Source organism: Nelumbo lutea, chromosome 4 (assembly GCF_056320005.1).
Source record: "Nelumbo lutea isolate HS-2025 chromosome 4, American lotus-T2T, whole genome shotgun sequence".
Taxonomy (NCBI): domain Eukaryota; kingdom Viridiplantae; phylum Streptophyta; class Magnoliopsida; order Proteales; family Nelumbonaceae; genus Nelumbo; species Nelumbo lutea.
The window spans coordinates 14,835,344-14,856,606 of record NC_142687.1 but is presented as its reverse complement, the minus strand read 5'-3'; the positions used below and the strand labels follow the sequence as shown (position 1 = coordinate 14,856,606).

Sequence of the window (21,263 nt, the reverse complement as noted above, 5' to 3'; positions counted from 1 at the left end):
GTCATTCTCGCTCAAAACCATTAAATTTAACGGACTCTGGTCCCTGGACGCCTGAGAGTGAGAGGATTTGTGTGTTAAGAGTTTGAATGTGAAAAATGGTAGAGAGAAGAGAGGTGGTTTGGTCTCCCACCGTGTTTTGGGAACCAATACGCCATTACTGTGATATTAAATATTAAAAGAAGAAAAAACCAAAAATCCCACAATGCAGATAAAAAACATTGTTAACGATTATAGTATTTTTAATAATTTCAGTATTTTAATACTGTTAATAACAGTACTAATTAATCATATTTTCAATAATTATAGTATTTTCATAAATACAGTATTTATTAACAGTTAACAGTATTTTGATTAATGTAATATTATATCAATTTACGATATAAACCAAACCTCTATTCAAGTGCCCACAAAACCGAACAGGTGATAACGTTTTACATCACAAACAAACACAGCCTTGGATTTTAGTTTTATGTGACTTGGGATTTGCTGCACTTGTATAGGCCCATGGGTCGGTCCGGCCTGGACTGGACTGGAGAAAGACGTACCGTGCGAGCGTTGCGTTTAGTGCCTCTAAGAGCATCTGGATTCTCACATCTCTCCCCCTCTCTCTTTCTCTGTAAGGCTGCAATGCAAAGGGATTATTAGGTAAAGCAACGGATCGCAGTTTAGGGGTTACATTCCTATTGAACTTTCTATATTCTTAATTAATCAAGCCGGTTCATTCAATTACTGGGTCCCATTCAACACCCCCCCAAAAAGAAATAGCGTAAAGACAGGGTTGACGTTGATACCACCGTTAGATTTGCAGACGTCTGAGAAAACGATAACTGAACTCTAGTTTCATTTCATCAACCGAGCCCGAGAGAATCCAATGTCTGTCATGCATGCCCTAGAAAATTCTTCTATTGGGTCCCACTAAATCAATGATCTTGATTTTGTTAATACTCTAACTATCGGACACATGTTTTTTGTTTAATTAACCTTTTTTTGAGATTAAACCTAAAAAATCTATATAAAAGAGGAAGAAAAAAACATGGAAAAATCAGAGTTAACACAATTTGAATAAATAACTGCAGTCCGTCCAGAGTGTAGACCAAATTCCGGGCATTTTCTCTCTTTACCTCCCTCCTATCTTTCTCTTTGTGCTCTTTCCTTCCCTCTTTTTTTCTGTCTCCTGTATTTCATTTTTCATTCCCTCTTTCTCTCCCTCGTTTCCCCCCTCAGAAAATAAACGGAAAAGGTATTTTAATATTTATCAAAACCTGGTTATTTTATTTTTATATATTTAAATTTGATGTGATGGTGGGATGGGGCACTGGTTCGCCATGTCAATGAAGTCTGAAAATCCAACCTTGTTGGGTCTCCTCGTTAATTTTCACCCTAAGGACACACTTCTTCTTCTTCTTCTTCTTCTTTAGTTCTATTCTTTTGTCTCTGTGGTCTCGAATGCAAACCCTCGATCTTTGGATTAATTCCTCCGTAAGCAATTCGAATCCCCTCCTCCCTTCGATCTCTCTTGATGACGTCCGAGGACGCTTCGACGGCGGGCCCCGACGGTGGATCTTCACCCGAAGAGCAGCCTCGGAACAACAACAGCAACAACGCCACCACTGCCACCTTCGCCAACAACAACCATACAGGCCGAAAAGAGCGTCCTTCACGCGCATGTACCGCTCGTTCCTCAGCTAGGCTGTACACCGCTGCCTCCGCCGCAGAGCGCAAGTCGGTTTCAACCAAGAAAGAGAAAGAGGAGCAGCTTCAGCAGCAGCAATACAGCAAAATCATTACACCGCTCGTTAACGAGTCTCCGCCTTCGCAATTGCCGTGCTGGAGTCTCCGGTCAATGTGGGAGTTGGCCTCTCTTCTCAACTTCTTACATGTGAGCAGTGAAAGTCGTTCTCTTTTCCTTGTGCATTTCATCGTTTCGCTATGCTTTTGCTGCTCTAGGGCTCATGAATGTTACCTTTTCTCTTTTATAGATTTTTAGGCCGCTTTTGAATATCTCAGCTGAGTTCTCGGCTGAGGAGCTTGAAACTGCTTTGATCACGCCGAATAGTACTCTGGATGATATACATATACCTTTGTTAAAGGTTGGTACTCTGATGCTTGCAAAGTTCTTCTTCTTCTTATTATTTTTTTTATAGAAGAACAAGTCTTGGTGTTTGAATGCTATCTCAGAGCCTCTCTCATAATGAGAGAGTGAAGTTCATGCATCAGGGTGGTGGTTCTTACTTTCTTTTATGTGTTATGATTATTCATTTTAGGTCTTTGGCAAGTTCTTGCTTCTTCAAATTCCAGTGCATTCTTAGTTCATGTCACTGGTCGATGAGAGTTCTTGAGAAATGTTAACATTATGGTTGTGATCACAACTTTGAGATTTTCTAGGATGCCTGGAGGACATTTATTAAAACTTTGGCATATTTGTCATCCTTAATGCCGACCCCATATGGTTGGGATAAGGCTTGGATGATGATGAGTTGTCATCCTTAAAGTTTTGGTTTTTATTTCATTCAGGCATTTGTTGATTTAAATTCATATCTGAGATGTAATTTTGTGGCATCAGTATAACCCATAAACTTCAAACATTCTAAATATTAATTTTTCTAGCTTTAGGTTTTTGATATATTTTCTGGATGGTATTTTATAAGCAAGAAGTGCAACTAAAGTGCAACAACGTAAACTGAGGTGTCAATGAAGAAAATGAGGTGATATTTTTGGAAAAGAAAACAAAAGAACAAAATATTATATAAGGACATGCAAATTTAGTTTTATTACACCTAGAACCTGAGGAGCAAGTCACAAGGTGGGGGCCATGGGGCATGTGGATGAACGAAGTGAGACACTTTGGAAAAGAAAACAAAAGAAAAATGTATATTTCAAGAATATGCAAATCTAAATTTTGAAAGAAATAAAATAGTTCCAAAGTTTTATAAGCTTAATTGGTTAGAATATCATCTTATTAACATGAAAATTGTAGCCTCATACTTTCAAGTCTTAAATAGGCTAAACTGTTTAAACGCTGCACATCACAGGAACACTTTACAATATAGTAAGTCATGTATTCAACATCAAAAACAAGGTCAACTCATCAAAAGTTAGTAACAAGTCAGGCGAAGTGTACTTAGGTGGTTAGGTTCAGCTGTTCATCTGAGGTACACCCCACAAAATGAGTCGCACCTGCAAGCCTAAGAATGCCTAAGGCATCCATCTTAAAATACTGTACTTGGATGCTTAGTTTTGAAAGTAAGGAGGTTGAAGATATTCAAAGGTGACTGGAGAATGGGAATGGATGCATCTTCTTGATCTCTTGAAAGATTAAAAGAATAACAACCCATGAATCTCTCATGATAGAGTTTGTGCATCAATGTTAAATAAACGTGTTGATAGAAAAAAAAGTTAAACAAACCAGAATAAATATCGGCAATTTCTTCACAGGTCACAAGGTTGACATTAATATTACCCAAGGACATGCAAATTTAGTTTTATTACACCTAGAACCTGAGGAGCAAGTCACAAGGTGGGGGCCATGGGGCATGTGGATGAACGAAGTGAGACACTTTGGAAAAGAAAACAAAAGAAAAATGTATATTTCAAGAATATGCAAATCTAAATTTTGAAAGAAATAAAATAGTTCCAAAGTTTTATAAGCTTAATTGGTTAGAATATCATCTTATTAACATGAAAATTGTAGCCTCATACTTTCAAGTCTTAAATAGGCTAAACTGTTTAAACGCTGCACATCACAGGAACACTTTACAATATAGTAAGTCATGTATTCAACATCAAAAACAAGGTCAACTCATCAAAAGTTAGTAACAAGTCAGGCGAAGTGTACTTAGGTGGTTAGGTTCAGCTGTTCATCTGAGGTACACCCCACAAAATGAGTCGCACCTGCAAGCCTAAGAATGCCTAAGGCATCCATCTTAAAATACTGTACTTGGATGCTTAGTTTTGAAAGTAAGGAGGTTGAAGATATTCAAAGGTGACTGGAGAATGGGAATGGATGCATCTTCTTGATCTCTTGAAAGATTAAAAGAATAACAACCCATGAATCTCTCATGATAGAGTTTGTGCATCAATGTTAAATAAACGTGTTGATAGAAAAAAAAGTTAAACAAACCAGAATAAATATCGGCAATTTCTTCACAGGTCACAAGGTTGACATTAATATTACCCATTCAAGAGGTTCTAAGCAGTCATGATGAAAATAATAATAAATGAAATAAATATAATCTGTTGAAAATAATTCTACCTAGAACATAAAGTCAAATAGACAAATAATTCTTTGTTATGTGATGTGTTGCCAGTTTACCTATCATGATTCAGTGGTTATCATATCAAAATTCACAGGGAAAGCTTTTAATGCAACATTTTAAGATATGCAACAGATTATGGTTTCATTCAATGTTATCGATCCAAATATTTGACAGTATGATATGGATATAATTCAGAGGGTTTCCATGAATGAAAGCTTTTATTGCTTAGACTTTTTTAGGCAATAATCTAAAAACTTATTAAATTGAATTTATCGGTTAAAAAGTTATCCAATTGAATTCACTCTATGCCTTTCTTTATTGATTTCAGGAATAGGGGAAATTTACATGGGGATGATGTTCCAAGATTAGATGATTTACTTCATCACTTAAAAAATTTCCAAGTGTATTATGACTTTGAACCTTAGGAAAGTGTGTGCTTGATGAATTGCTACAATGCTGTATAAGTTTTCTAGAATTTTTTTTGATGGATAAGTTTTCTAGGTTTTTTCATTGATACAGGGCATCTAAAACCAGATATGGATGGTGAATTGATATAACTGGGTTCTAAGTGTTTGTTTATTGACACTCAAAGAAATGTAATTATTGATGTTTTTAGTTTTTTGGGTTAATTTAATTGTTGAAGACTTAGGCTGTAATGATAATTACCTGGCTTCAAGTCACAATGTTGGTGTTATAATGATTGAATGCATATGAAATAGGAATTATGTGGAGAAAAAGTGAAGATATAGCCATATGGAAAGTATAAGGAAATGGGATAAGTGGTCAAGAAATAGGTATAGGCAAGCGAATTCAGGGAGAAAAAGAATTTGGACTGTTCTGCTTTCTTGGATTTGAGCTGAAAGTCCCTACTGTTCCGGAGATAAACAGTATCATGTGCCTCCATGTCCTTGAGGCAGTTGTTGGGGTTATTTTGGATGTTTTTGAGGCTCTCATTTTGAAATTAGATTTGATAGAGAGGCATATAATAAGGTAAAGCAGTCTCTAGGACTGTTCACAAAATATTGTAAACCGGTCAAACCGACCAAACCAAACCGGTTTGACCCGATATGGTTGGTTTCTAAAATGATTTGGTCGTTCTCGGTTTAGAACATGACAAAAACCGATTATGCGATTCGAATGCGGTTATCCTTTTTGTAATCCGACGTGAAACCGACCCGAACTGCGTGTGTGTGTGTGTGTGTGTGTGTGTGTGTGTGTTATGACCTTCATATTGTTACATGCTTTTGTCTTTTTTCTTTTCGTTTCACAATTGTTGTTGTCCTTGTTTGTCTTTTCAGCCATGTCTATCCATTTAATTTGATAAAAAGTAAAAAAGTTAACTGGCAAACTTTTTGAGATGAGGAGACAACCTAATTAATGAAGTATGACATTACAACAATTGGCAGATTGCAATTGTAGGAGCATAGGTAGATGGGCAGATTGACATTTTATGTTATAAAAGAATTATTTTGGTTCGGTTTAATTAAAACCGCTTAAACTGATGTAAAACAAATTGAAAAATGAGGTTAGTTTTCATTGTTTGTTGGTCGGTTACAATTGGTCTTAAACCCAACCTGATTTTTTTGGTTCGGTTGACAAAACTAAATGCAACCGAACCAAACTGACCCGTGGACAGCCCTAGTAGTTTCACTATCATTTTTCTTTTGATAGGTGACGATGAAACTTTGTTAAGGGAAGGGAATAATAGATTATAGAAGAGCCCTATGGCTAGAAAACACAAAGCTAGAGGTATAACGAATCATGTTTCTCCTTTTAACCATCTAGATCATGCACCATACCATAATATTTCTATGCATGGTGTTAAATGAACCATTTAGGTGATGTAGTATGTTGGGCCTCTTTAACGGTGTATTCGGAAGCCTCAACAGACATGCCTTCTCCAAATCAAGGGACTTTTGTGTTTGGGAGACAAATAATGGATCAAATTCTCATTGCCAATGAATGTGTAGAGTTTAGAAGAAGGAAAAAGCAAAAGGGACGACTGGTTTGCAAGTTGGACTTAGAGAAAGCTTATGACATGGTGGATTGGGAATTTATGTTGAAAATTGTTAAGCATAGGGGTTTCCGAGAGAGATGGTGTAAATGGGTGAAGGGTTGCATTTCTTCATGTCATTTTTCATTTTGGTAAATGGAGTAGCAAGAGATTTTTATTCTTGCCAAAAGGGGCCTTAGACAAGGAGATCCTCTATCCCCCTTCCTTTTTGCTCTGGTAATTGATGTGTTGAGTGAGTTGATCATAAGGGTAGATGCCAACAATATGGTTAGAGGCTGGAGAGTTGGAAAGGATGAAGTGGTGGTTACACACCTACAATTTGCACACCTTCCTTTTTGCTCTGGTAACTGATGTGTTGAGTGAGTTGATCATAAGGGTAGATGCCAACAATATGGTTAGAGGCTGGAGAGTTGGAAAGGATGAAGTGGTGGTTACACACCTACAATTTGCAGATGGTATTATTTTGTTTGTGTAGGGAAAACAGGAGAACTTACAGGAGAACTTATCAACCTAAAAAGGATAGTCCATAAATTTGAGAGGATCTCCAACCTTAAGATTAATTGGGGCAAGAGTTGTGTGGCAAGAGTAAATTTAGGAAGTGGAGAGGTGATTCAACTAGCTGGACTATTGGGGTGTGAAGTAGGGGATTGGCCATTACAATATTTGGGACTATCATTGGGAGCAAATCCTAATATAGATAGTTTCTAGTATCTAATGATTGGGAGATTTACAAAGAGACTTGCGAATTGGAAGAGAAACTACATTTCTTTGGGAGGTAAGATAACCCTAATAAAGTCAACTTTGGCAAACTTACCAGTGTACTTCCTATCTACCTTTAGGATACTGATGAAAGTGACAAACCAGCTAGAGAAGATTTTGAGGAATATGAGACACCAAAAAAGACTACCTAGTGAAGTGGGAGGTGGTTTCTAGAAGTATAGATGAAGGGGCCTAGGAATGGGAAATCTTAGGCTAAGAAACACAACATTATTGGGAAAATGGTTATGGAGATTGCCATTGGAACAAGGCGGACTTTGGCATAGAGTGATTATTAGCATTCATGGATTGATAGACGATGTTTGGGATGTAGGAGTCGACCTTAGGGCTTCTCGATGCTCTCCCTAGAAAGCTATTCATGGTATTTTACCTTCATTCCTTCCTTATGTCAAATTTGATGCTTGTGTAGGAAATAAAGTGTTGTTTTGGGAAGATGTTTGGGTTGGAGACATTCCCCTTAATGGAAGGTTCCCTTCTATTTATTCACTATCAGAAAATAAAAGAAAAGTATTCTCTTTAGTTTTTATTGATAACTCTTGGGACTTGGGTTTGAGGAGAGGTTTAAGGGAGTCGGAAATGACAATGGTGGATGAATTAATTAACCTTCTAGGTTCAACCTACCTGGATTAATCTTGTTTGGACAGTAGAATTTGGAAACCTTCCCCATCTGGCGTGTTCACCTGTTCCTCCTTCTTTGATGTCCTCATTCAATCATCAAACCCTACAAGGAGCTTTCCTTCAAAGGAGATATGGTGTCAGCTTGTACCCCCCAAAATTCGGGCTTTTTGTTGGGAGGTGGTTCTCCAAAATATCAATACTCTAGATATGTTGCAAAAAAAGGCCAAATGTATGCCTATCACCCCATGTTTGTAGCCTTTGCTTGGGCTCTAGTGAGACGATCACACACTTATTAATTTCTTGTCCTTTTGTGTGCTTTATTTGGGCCTGGTTCTCTTCTATCTTTGGTTGCAGGTGGACACCTCCCCTAGATGTGGCAAGCCTTTTCAGGCAACTGAAGAAACGTGGAAGATTAATGTGGAGAGCCACAAGAGCAGCTATTCTTATGGTTAGTTTGGGAAGAAAGGAATAATAAAATCTTTAAAGGAGTGGATAAATCCAAGGAGGCAATTGTAGAAAGGATAATCATTATGACTATTCAATGGTTGAAAACTTTGGATTTGTTTAAAGACTTCTCAGTTGAAGACATTTACAGGAATTAGGAAGTGGTGGCATCTACAATTTCCAAAAAACCTATTGTGTGTGGTCCCAACCAACACAACAAAGAGTGAAGTTGAACTTTGATGGGAGTTCTAGAGGTAACACGGCCCCTACTGGTATAGGAGTATTCAGAGATGAAAATGGCAGAATTGTGGCTATGTTTTCAGGACCAATAGGAGTGGGGGACTCATTGAGAGCGGAGGTGATGGCTTTGCTTCAAGGTGTAAGATATGCCAAATATTTGGTGTTACACCAAATTGAGATAGAGGGAGACTCTAAATTGTTGATTGAGTGGCTGCAATCTGGTAAGTTGGGAGCCTGGATTTATAGACAGCCCATAAGGGAAATCCTCAACACAACAAGAGGGATCGGTGCATGCTTCAAATGGACAAGGAGATCAGCACCTGTTTAGGGTTGACAGCTGTACTTAACTCTGGAAAATTATTCTTAAGTTGTATTAATGAAGTTACCATTTCCAATAAAAAAAAAACAGACATGCTTTCACTCATTTGCTCAGAATATGTTTCCTCATACCTCTGCTGCCCACTTGATTGTGCATCATATTTTGACTCAAGCGAACTGCTTAGGTTGCGAGTCTATAGCCCCTAGATGGTTTGGGAAAATCCTAGTAATAGATTGATTAGGCTTGGGCATTTTGGTGTGCCGGTGTTAGCTTTCTTCTATCCACTGTTTTCTTTTTTTTGCTTCTTATTTTCCCAAAAAAAAAAAGGATTTCTGAGGGAGTTACTGCAGAAATTTTACTTAGAGAGCATAGATTAATTTGTATTCCCATGTGATGGTTATTTATTTATTATGGCCACCAAAATGTTTTTCTTTCTTTAGCAGGGGCTTTTGATCAAGACAGTTGATGCTATTACCCTTAAAGCTAATGTCAGAGGCTTTTACGTTCTGTACTGCACACTACACTTTTTGTAGTGTTCGTCTATAGATTGCTAGGATTGTCACATATATGGTTGATATTAAACAGGAAGATTTTTTGTCAGTTCAGAGATGTAATATTTATGTCCTTGTATCTTTAGGACATCTTTATCTTGTGCAGTAAGTAGCTATTTTAGTTATCTTTAGTATTTTTATTTTTACATGCAGATTTTGTTCTTTGCTGGATTTGGAGAGAAAGAAACACTCTGAAGGATAAGGAATCAGTAATCAATCAGAAAAGGAAAGCTATCAACAATGTTGTACTGTTTACTCTCACTCATGCATTGCCATGTTGCATTTACACTCTGGCACATTGGGTTTACTTAATTTTCCTGTATATTGTTGATTGTCTAGTTCAGTTGTGTCTTATTGGTTGTCATGAGATTTCTCTCAAATGCAGTTTACCATGCGGTTCTGTGCTTGCATGCGATTATCAGTGTGATCTGCATTTCAAATTGTATGTAATTTGCATCATCAATTGCTGATGATAAGTAATGCATCAGGTTCCCACTGTGAATCAATGAAAACTTATTTTTTTTTTATTATGGTTTTGCAATGCTATATGATCATTTTTGTTGCAATGAATCTGTTTGTATGGGTTACCTTGGTGTATATAATGTAAAACTTCCCTTTTAATGGCTTTAATCAATATCAGTACATGCTTTTCAAATAATTCATGTACTGTGTGTACCTTGGGACTATTCTGGAGCTTTAGGGGAGAGTAGCAATGGGCTAGCTTTATCTTGTTGTAAAATGATTTCTTTGTAATTATCTGTATGCTATAACACTATTTCATCAATAAAGGTTAATCAGTTACTAATAAAAAAATATTTATGTGCTTGATATATTTTATTTATAGGCAATTCCTCCTGTTACCCGGATGGCTCTAGGACGTGCTACCTGGGTCACAGTGTTATGCAGAAAATTGAGGGATTGGTGGCATTGGGTATGCAATAAGACCCTTTTTTTTCTGTCAGTCATGCTGCTAAATGAGTGAGGCCACCTTCTTTGATATTCTTGAACTTACATTATCTTGGTACCTTATTACAGGTTGCAGAGGGTGAGATACCAATTGTAGCCTCACATGGGTGAGTATATTTTGATGACAAAACATGAAAACATGTTTAACTTTCCTTTTCCCTCTAAATTAACATGCTTATAATGTAAATTTTGTTAAGGATGGAGGTTGAAGTTTATAAGGCACTAGATCCTGGAACTCGTGTAGTTATTCTGAAAGCACTATGTGACATCCGTGTTGAGGTATAAATGTTCGACCCGTACATTCGGTTTTCTTAGTTTGTTTGAAGAGGTATCCAAATATGCCAATTCTATTGGATATACTGCATGACTATGTCATGACAATTGTTTATTATTTTTAAATCCTGTAGTCAGGTCTTCTAGTTCAATATAAGTTACTTCTAACTCTCTCTGGATGTATATGGGTGGAAGTAGTTGACCCTGGCTCTTCATTTTGCAGCAAGAAGATATCCGAAACTATATTGACAGCTCTATAAAACATGGTGTTCAGCTTTCAGGGTTTCGTAAAGAAAGAATTGGGGGTGATTCACACGGAATTTCATATTGGTAAGCTAAATAAGCTCTTCAGATTTGGATAGTTCAAATTGGGATTTGTTCATGTCTACTATTGAGGTAGCTGTTACCTTTCTGATAGTGCACAAAAATAAAAAAAGGAAAAAGAAAAAAAAGTGAAACCCTTGCATTCTCTGTTTTTAGTCATTGATCATAAGCTTTATATGATGTATGCTTCTTATTTGTGTAGGTATGAAGATGATCCCATTATTGGTCATCGGTTATATCGTGAAAATAGAAAAATTGAGGTTAAAAAGCTGAAAGGAAGGGGGATGCCATCCCTTCCAAATATATTTTGCCAATGGGAAACAGTAGCATCCAATTTAGATGAGTTCCAGGAGGTTGCTGTAAGTTATTATTTTGAATTTTCTTCTTATTTTGCATTGACCCATATATATATGAACCACATAAATGTGCATACTTGCCTTATTCTGCTGGATGTTTATCCCATGAAAATCTAATTACCTTGTACAAAAATCTAATTACATTGTTATGCTTTTAACCTTTAAGTAAATGGTGCATTAAATGCCCTATTGATTGTCCCCATATATATGTTTCTGTAGAAAATTAGAAAATTTCCTCTCAAGGTAAATAGAATGCTAAATGCTATTATTTTTTAATGTTTCTTCTTTTCCTTAAATATTGGGACTCTATCTTTAAGTAGTAATGCACAATATTAGAATGCTTTATCCTGAAACAAGATATTTGCATCGTGACAAAGGAAAATAATTTTGGGGCAAACATCAATGCTGTGATTTCTCAGATAAGCACACTGTTATTGAATGTCGTATTGTATTCCAGATAAGCACACTATGCACACATTTTACATAAGCTCATCTGCTATACCATATAAATGTGGCAAGCAAGTCAATCAAAGGTCGTCTGTACAATTGTCCAAAAAGAGATTAAAAAACACCTTGTAACCATTTTGACACAAAAGCTCTTAGAATACTTAAGGCCTTCACTTCGAATAATTTCATCTTCCCAGGCTGCTTTACCGTTGAAAATGCAAGAATTTCTTTCCATTCAATTTGACCGCACCACAGCAGCAGGTAAGGCCTTCCATATTGTCTTTGCTTTTATATTTGGCCTCTTTATTCACTGCCTCTTCACCATCTGTTTAACCTAGGGGAATGCCCAGTTTAATTTCAGCCTCAAAAGGAAGTTCATATTTTTCCTGCTAATTTGGCAGTGCATAAAATGGTTTCCCACTGATTCTCTGTCATGTGGATGGAATGCACATGCCATAGTTCTTCATGCTCTATTTTTGCAAAGTTTTCTTTATAAGACATTTGTTAACACATAGCGGCAGTCCACAACATAAATGCTATATTGGTTGGAACAATGGGATTCTACAGAAACTTACTAGGGTAGTTGTTAGGCCTTCCACCAGTGAACTACTTTGTGTAGGAGCTGACAGAGAACCCTCCACCCATTTCCACACTATGAGTCCCTTTCAGCAGGCAATGCAGTTACAGTTTAGAGTTGTCTGAGCTGGACAAACAACTCTTCCAATTTGCAATCCTGGAGATTTCTTTGAAAAAATGGTGACTACATAACATTTTCCTTTCCTTTTCTTGTTTACTTGACACAAATGAACAACTAATGTACAAAATGAATGGCATTTTCCTATAAACGTTATTATTTAACAAAGATAGGCTCTTGTACTTTTTTTTTTTTTTCTATAGGCCGATACATGGTTTCTGAGGCACCAAGATGAGTCTAGGCAACAGGGGGGCACCTTGTTACCTTGTTGCCTAGGTGACTACTTTTTTTAATAAAACCCTTAAATCCTAAGGTAATTCCCTAGGTTCCATAGCAACCAGCAATCATCTTTCACTAGTAATTATCAATAAACTTCATCAAATAATAAACTTTGCACGAGTTTTTCTTAGGTAAGGTGACCCTCAGGTTCTGATTCCTGGAAATATGTTAGGTTCTGATTCTCATATCCATGTCCCTGCAATACTGCATTAAATACCACTACAATTACCATTTAAGAGATTATTTATTTCTTCTCTAAGTTTTATTTTATAATTTTACCTTAAAAATAAATATAATATTAGTTTCTCATATTTATAACATATTTCTATCTCCCATTAGATTTTGTTACTCCTTCCTTGTATTTTAGTGGAAAACTTTGATTTAGTAGATAAAGTTTTTAAATCTATTTTTTTTTAAGTTGAAAGAGATGGTGGGGAGCATGACAGTTGATAAAAGAACATTTTGAATGCTAATTTAATTTTGGTATAACTGTTATTAGTAGTGCAATGTGACTAGTATTTAGCTATGTTTATCCGCTTGGATCACAGACAAAAAGCACAAGCTTTGTTGATGATTCCTTTGAGGTGTCATCCTATGTTAGCTGGATACGTAAGAACATGGCCGGACATGGTATCAGAAACAGAGTTTACACTAAAAGAGGAAGTGTTTAACATAATATTGACACCCTTATACAGGTATTTAGGAATCAGAGATGCCATCTACATATAAGCATCATTCAATATCTAACCTTTTCATCTGTTGTCGAGGTGACAAAAGTAACTGTTAATTGTTGGAGCCCTGTTGGTTCATGGTTGTCATAAATCTGTCTGTAATTGCTTGCATTTGTAGTTTAGGCCTTGTTTGTTTGCAATGCAATTTCATTTGGACTGATGCAAAAGCATGGGAGTGCAAATAAATTGTGTCCAAATTTTGGTTTGATTTGGTTATAGGTTTTACTTTGATTTGTTTATTTGCAGTGCAGATGAAGTAAAATAAAACCTTAACATAACCTTAATTGTTTCTTTAATTGAAGGGGGGAGACAAAAACAGGGGAGGGAAGTAGAAAGTCAAGTGTAAGAGATGTAATTAGTGAGGATTTTGTGGCGGGTTTTGTACAGAAATTGGGGTGCAAATTGAAAGATCCAAATGCTCTCAAAGTATTTTTGAAAACAAAGAAAGAAGAAGCAAAATCTAAAAGGAGAGGAGTGAGTGGGGCTGAAAGGATGTTAAAGGAAGTGGGAGGAGATAGAGGTTTGAAGGTCAAAGGAGAAAGAAGGAAGGGGACTAATTGAGTGCAAGAGGGTCTAAGGGGAAGGAAGATAGTTAGATGAGGATCTTAAGCTGGAATATCAGAGGTTTGGGAAGTGCTAGGAAGAGAGCAGTAATAAAAGAGGCCATCAAGAAAACAGACCCAGATGTGGTACTTTTGCAGGAGACCAAGAGAGCAGATTTTGACATTAGGTGGGCAAAGAGTGTCTGGAGAGGCAGGGGGATTAGCTGGGCGGCTCTGCCTTCTTGGGGTTTACAGGAGGTGTTGTCACAATGTGGAAGAATGAAGTACTCATAGGTCAGGAAGAGTTAATAGGCCAATTTTCAATTTCCTTGAAGTTTAAACAAGTGGAGGATGGGTGCTTACCAATGTATGTGGTCCAAATGATTATGGAGAGAGAAGGAAGTTGTGGGAAGAACTGGTCGATATAAGGGGACTATGGGAAGGGCTTTGGTGCCTTGGAGGTGACTTTAAAGTTATAAGATTCCTGGAAGAGACAAATGGTCTGAGGCGGAGATCGACCTTGAGTATGAGGAAATTCAATCAATTTGTGGATGTTTATGAGCTTAAAGAGATCCCACTATCACATAGCTGTTTTACTTGGTCCAATCTCCAAGTGAACCTGATTTGCTCTAAGCTGGATAGATTTCTATTCTCAAATGACTGGGAAGAACATTGGGGGAATCTAAACTCTATAGCATATCCAAGGGTGACTTCTGACTATTGGCCTATTGTAATCTGTAGGGAGGAAGTGAGAAGTGCTGGTCCTGCTCCCTTTAGGTTTGAAAACATGTGGCTAGGACACCCATGGTTCATAAAGAAAGTCAAAGAGTGGTGGCTAGAAAGCAATCTAATAGTGAAATGGAGTGGATTGAGGTTTCATAAGAAGCTCTAGTATCTAAAAGGCAAAATCAAGGACTGGAACCTATTAGAGTTTGGGAGATTAGAAGAAAGAAAGCAAATAGTGACTGCACAAATTGAGAACCTGGATGGCAAGGAAGAAAGGGGTTGTCTTACAGAAGAAGATAAGGAGCTAAGATGGAAATTGCGTAAACAGTTAGAGGATTATCTTCTTCAGTAGGAAATAAGTTGGGGACAAAAATCAAGGTGTAAATGGTTGAAGGAGGGGGATTGGTATACCGTTTTTTTTTATGCGGTGGCAAGTGGAAGAAGAAGAAGGAATTTTGTATCAAGTCTAGAGATTGAAGGGTTATGACAGTGTGGTCGACTAGAGATAAGAGGAAGAGGAGAGGAGAAGAGAAGAAGAAGAGAAGAGAAGAAGGTTTGCAATGTAACAGTACTGGCGGCGCCAGTGTTTATTTTACTATATATAGGGCGACAGAAATAACAAGGGAAAAGACCCTTGTGCCCCTGAGTACAATAACAAACATAATAGAAATAAAAGAAAAAAACACTTTAATTAGCCAAACAGGCCCTAACATCTGCAACTAAGTTATTTTAACATTATTCTAACACTCCCCCTCAAGTTGGAGCATAAATGTCAATCATGCCCAACTTGTCACACAAATCTTTGTGCCGCACATGATGAAGATCTTTGGTGAAGATATCTGCAAGTTGTTCTTCCGAGCTGACATATGGTGTGCACACTTCTCCACTTTCAAGTTTCTCTCTGATAAATTGCTTGTCCACTTCAATGTGTTTCGTCCTATCATGCAGAACTGGATTAGCAGCAATATTGATGGCGGCTTTATTGTCACAGTAGAGTGACGTAAGATTGCTTACTGCGAAACCCAGTTCACCTAACATATTCTTATCCACATGATTTCCACAACCCCATGAGCCATTGCTCTATACTCTGCTTCAGCACTGGATTTAGCCACCACACTTCGTTTTTTGCTCCTCCATGTGACAAGGTTTTGTTGAGGGCTTGTGAGTAGGATCTAGTCACGGGGCGATCCATGGGAAAACCTTCCTGTTTCCCCTTGTCTCTCCCCTTGCGTGAGGCACCTATCTTGCTCTTCTTGGGCGGAGGTGATTTGTTCAAGAGATCACCAACTCTCCTACTTTCTTGAGACTGAATATTCGATGCCTTTACTCCTCACTAGGGTCTCCTTAAATAGGAGAAGATTACAATAGTCCCATTCCTAGTTGGACGTGGAGACCTTCTCCTAATCTAACGAGAGTAAATCACTCCTTATTCTGATCTAACAAGTAAGTCCTAATCTAATGTGGTAACAAGATAAGATAGGTAGGTAACAAGATAAGACAAGTGCTGTCAACGTAGGTGGGCTGGGGGCCCATTGCTGCTGCTGAAGTAAGCCCACTGCTGCTGCCGAAGTAGATGGGCTGAGCTGTGCCAAGTAAATGGGCTGGGTTGGGTTTACTGTCGCAGCTGGCGACGCTGGTGAGTCTTCTTAGTAAACGCGTCCATAACATTACACCCCTTCTGGACCAAGAGCTTGTTTGCAAGCTCGAAGTCAGGAAAAGTCTCTCAGAGGTCGGCCAAGGGAACCCAAGTGGCTTCGGTTGGGGGTAGGTTGGCCCATTCGACCAAAACTTCGGGAGTGCCTCCAGTGATGCGGGAGCGGAGCAAAGCTATTGGTTCAGGGACAAGTTTGCATTTCTGTAGGGGCGGTAGGGTGGAAACTTGGTTCGGATGGTTGCCTGTAAACGGTTTCAGCAGGGAGACGTGGAAAACATCGTGAAGCCGACTGTTTGCTAGTAACTCGAGCTGGTATGCAACCGAGCCAATCCGCCGTAAGACCTTGAAGGGCCCAAAAAATTTAGGGCCTAGTTTAGATGTGGCCTTGTGGCGTACGGAGCGTTGCCTATAGGGCTGCAGCTTTAACCAAACGTATTGCCCTGGTTCAAGTGTTAGCTCCTGATGGCGCTGGTCATAAGTGTGCTTCATGCGGAGCTGAGCTTGTTGTAGGCGAAGGTGGACGTCGGCGAGAAGGGCGTCGCGTTCCTGCAAGGAGTGGTCAATTGCCTCCAAACGGGTAGAGCTTGGTTCGTAGGATAGTAAGCGAGGGGGTCCCGGCCATAGACGACGCGAAAAGGGGTCATGTTGAGAGAAGAATGGTAGGCAGTGTTGTAGCAATACTCGGCCCAAGGCAGCCAGTCCACCCACCGTCGTGGTTGGTCACCCACGAAACATCGAAGATACATTTCTATTATGCGGTACCACTTCCGTCTGACCGTCGGTCTGTGGATGATATGCAGAAGAGAAGGCCAAGGTGGTGCCATGAAGGCGAAACAACTCCCTTCAAAACGCACTAGTGAAAACCGGGTCCCTGTCGCAGACAATGGATTCAGGCAACCCGTGTAACCTGACAATGTGTGTGAAGAAGGCGAGGGCGACGGAGGCGACACTGTATGGGTGTGAGAGGGGAGTGAAGTGGGCGTATTTGGAAAAGCGGTCTACCACTACGAGCAGGACTGATTTGCCACCTACCTTGGGCAGTCCTTCGATGAAATCCATGGATATGTCGGACCAGATCTAAGTGGGGATTGAAAGGGGCTGAAGGAGGCCTGCCGGGTGCAAGTTCTCCCATTTATGCTGCTGGCATGTGGAGTAGTTTTGGACAAAATCCCGGATAGAAGCTTTCATACCAGTCCAATGGAAATCGGACCTGACACGATGCAGTATCTTCTGAACGCCCTCATGGGTGGAGTTGTGGATGTTCGAAATGATGGAGGAGATTAAGGGAAACCCAGGTGGGAGGTAGACCCGTCCCTTATATAGGACTAGGCCATTCTGAAGGGACCAGTTGGGATTGGCAGTTCTGGACTGTATTTTCTGTACAAGAGGGGTCCATTCGGGTGACTGTGGTAGGGCCTTCTTGATGTCGTCCAAGAGAGAGAGACGTGGTTGGGATAGCCCGTACAAGGACATTCCTTCCTCGTCACGTCTAGAAAGGGCATCGGCTGCGCGGTTTGTGGAGCCCGCCTTATATTCTACTCGGAAATCGAACCCAAGCAGCTTGCGAACCCAGTGCTGCTGAGGGGACGTGGTGAGCCGCTGTTCCAACAAGTACTTGAGACTGTAGTGATTGGTTTTGACAATGATTGACCGTCCCCACAAATACGGCCTCCAATGCTGCACAACCCTGGCTAGTCCGATTAGCTCACGCTCATAGGCTGGTAGCTTCATATGCCGATCGGCCAACTTGCGACTGAAGAAGGTGATCGGGTGTCTCTGCTGTTGTAAGACAGCTCCAATACCACTACCGAATGCATCACATTCGACGGTAAACTCGAGGCCAAAGTTCGGTAATTGTAGAACTGGAGTGGAGGTCAGGGCGTCTCTTAATGTCACGAAGGCTGCCTCCGCTGTATTGTCCCACCGGAAGGAATTCTTTTTGAGCAGATTAGTTAATGGGGTGGCTAGCAGTCCATAATTTCGTACAAATTTGCGGTAGTAGCCGGTCAGCTTGAGGAACCCGCGCAAAGCCTTGACATTTTGGGGTCGTGGCCACTCCTTGATAGCCTGAATCTTGGAGTTGTCTACTGTGACCCCTTGTCCGTGGATGACGTGGCCCAGGTACAACACTTGTTGCTCTCTGAAGGAGCACTTAGGTTGTTTGAGAAAGAGTCTGTGCAGTTATAGGAGCTTGAATACGGTCCGCAGATGATGTACATGCTCTACCCATGATTTACTGTATACGAGGATATCATCAAAGAAAACTAAGACAAACTTGCGCAGATGGGGCTGGAATACCTCGTTCATCAGTGACTGAAACGTGGATGGGGCGTTTGTGAGACCAAATGGCATGATTAGGAAATCAAAGTGGCCATGGTGGGTGCAAAAAGCAGTTTTTTCCACATCTTCAGGAGCCATTCAGACCTGGAAGTATTCGAACCGGATGTCTAGTTTGGAGAAGTATTGGGCCCCATGTAGTTCGTCCAACAGTTCGTCGACCACGGGAATGGGGAATTTATCTTTGATCGTTCGGCTGTTGAATTCCCTGTAGTTAGCGCAAAACCGCCATGATCCATCCTGTTTTGCTACCAAAAGGACTGGTGATGAGAAGGGGGAATGGCTGGTTCGTATAATCCCTTGTTTCAGCATCTCGGAGCATTGTTGTTTGATCTCGTCCTTCTGTAGATATGGGTAGCGATATGGCCGGACGACGATTGGTTCGGAGCTTGCTATCATAGGGATTCGGTGATCGCAAGCTCGGGGAGGGGGAAGGCCCTTTGGTTCTTGGAATACATCTGAAAACTCAGCAAGGAGTTTCTCCATGGCTGTTGTCTGCATGGTTTCTGCTTGGAGTGTATGAGCTTGTGGTATTTTTGCCTTTTCTTTACAACCTTGCCACGAGACTTGCTTTCCATTCAAATGGAAAGTCATGTTTAGTGCGTTGAAGTCCCATAGAATTGGGCCTAGGGTGATCAACCATTTGATCCCGAGGACAAGATCGAACCCATCCAAGGACAGTACAAATAAGTCGGCAAAGAAGAGTTCAGAGTCCACCCATATCTGGACATTCTTGCAGATTCTGGGGCTGTGGATTCTTTCGCCATTCGTGACGGCTACCCGGAGCTGTGGACGGGGTTTGATTAGTAGATTGAATTGCAGGGCGACGTGCTCACTCACGAAGTTGTGCATGCTCCCTGAATCTACGAGTATCCGTACTGGTTGGCTTGCGATTCGGGCCTGCAGCTGCATGGTCTGAGAGTTCTTAATGCCGGTAATGGCATGGAGGGAGATCTCTAGCTCGAATGTAGCGGTTTCTTCGTCGTCCTCTCCTTGCTCATCTACTAGGAGGTAGAAGAGCCTCTTGCACCGATGCCCGACAGAATAGAGGTCGTCGCAATTAAAGCACTGGCCCTTCGCCTGTCGTTCGGCCATCTCTGCTCTAGACAATCTCTTAATGGGAGGAGCCACTACGCTGCTCCCTACGCTTGTCACTGGTCTGGGGGTATTACTTGAGTGGGTCTTCTATTCTCTGTTGGCCGAAGGAAGGGGATTTGCTATGGTTGATCTCGGGGGAGCCCATAAGGTTGGTGGTCGCCCCGGGCTGATGGTCCCGCGGCTGAGTTGCAGCTTCCACTCGAACGCACAGGCTAGGTTCATGGCTGTTACTAGATTTGGAGGGTTCTGCATCTCTACGTCCACCCTCAGAGGTTTTGATGATCCGGCTGTGAACATGTCTACCAGTTGGTCCGGACACACGGATGATGCTCTGGCGAGGAGGGTTTGGAACTGGCATTGGTACTCTGCCACTGTTCCTGTTTGTTTGAGATTGATCAGCTTGCCCAAGGGGTTACTTGTCAGCGAAGGTCTGAACCTAAGAAGGCAATATGACTTGAACTGCGCCTAGCCGAGCCCGGGTTCTTCTTGCTCCAATCGGTAGAACCAAAGCTGGGCTTCTTCTGTTAAGTGGAAGGCAGCCAGGCTAACCTTGTCGCGGTCATCAGTCCGTTGGTTGCAAAAAAACTGTTCGCACCTGTGCAACCAACCCAGGGGGTCTCCGTTGCCGTTGTAGGACGGGAACTCCAATCTGCTATATTTTAGAATAATGGTGGCTCCCTGACCAGTGGTCTGCTGTTCATTGGATGATTCCGACGGGTCTGGTCGGTGATTGCTGGTGGCTGCTGTTCCGTCGACGTTCCTTTCTTTGTTAGAAAGGAACAACTCTATCAGGCGCCAAAGCTCTCTGATTTCATCCTTGATCTCTCGGACCTCGGAATTGGTTTCTGTGTCGCGGTGTTCAAGCTTGTGGACTCTGATTTCATCCTTGATCTCTCGGACCTCTGATTTCACCCATGACGCCTTGCTCTGATACCAAATTGTTGAGGGCTCGTGAGTAGGATCTAGTCACGGGGCTATCCACGGGAAAACCTTCCTGTTTCCCCTTGTCTCTCCCCTTGCGTGAGGCACCTATCTTGCTCTTCTTGGGCGGAGGTGATTTGTTCAAGAGATCACCAACTCTCCTGCTTTCTTGAGACTGAATATTCAATGCCTTTATTCCTTACTAGGGTCTCCTTAAGTAGGAGAAGATTACAATAGTCCCACTCCTAGTTGGACGTGGAGATCTTCTCCTAATCTAACGAGAGTAAATCACTCCTTATTCTGATCTAACAAGTAAGTCCTAATCTAATGTGGTAACAAGATAAGATAGGTAGGTAACAAGATAAGATAAGTGCTGTCAACGTAGGTGGGCTGGGGGTCCACTGCTACTGCTGAAGTAAGCCCACTGTTGCTGCAGAAGTAGATGGGCTGAGTTGTGCCAAGTAAATGGGATGGGCTGGGCTTACTGTTGCCGCTGGCGACGCTGGTGAGTCTTCTTAGTAAACGCGTCCATAACAGGTTTCCTCCTACAAAGGCACAATAACCACTGGTAGACTTTCGGTCATTGACTGCTCCTGCCCAATTTGCATCAGTATATACTTCCACTTTTAAGTGACTGTGTTTTTGGAACAACAAACCAGCTCCAGGAAACTTCTTGAGATATCTCAAGATCCTCTC

At 40.6% G+C, this 21,263-nt stretch overlaps 1 protein-coding gene across 2 annotated transcripts in view; it reads left to right on the top strand.

The window, feature by feature from the left end:
* The first annotated feature begins 1,001 nt into the window (after window positions 1–1,001).
* Window positions 1,002–21,263, top strand: part of LOC148854102 (DDT domain-containing protein DDR4-like) — a 32,936-nt gene continuing 12,674 nt past the window's right edge. For both annotated transcript variants that reach the window (XM_088984360.1, XM_088984359.1), the window contains exons 1-7: window positions 1,002–1,879; window positions 1,980–2,090; window positions 10,064–10,150; window positions 10,255–10,292; window positions 10,383–10,464; window positions 10,682–10,788; window positions 10,985–11,141. In XM_088984360.1, the coding sequence (XP_088840486.1) occupies window positions 1,520–1,879; window positions 1,980–2,090; window positions 10,064–10,150; window positions 10,255–10,292; window positions 10,383–10,464; window positions 10,682–10,788; window positions 10,985–11,141 (942 nt within the window). In that variant the 5' untranslated portion in view covers window positions 1,002–1,519. The remainder of the gene's footprint in view (window positions 1,880–1,979; window positions 2,091–10,063; window positions 10,151–10,254; window positions 10,293–10,382; window positions 10,465–10,681; window positions 10,789–10,984; window positions 11,142–21,263) is intronic.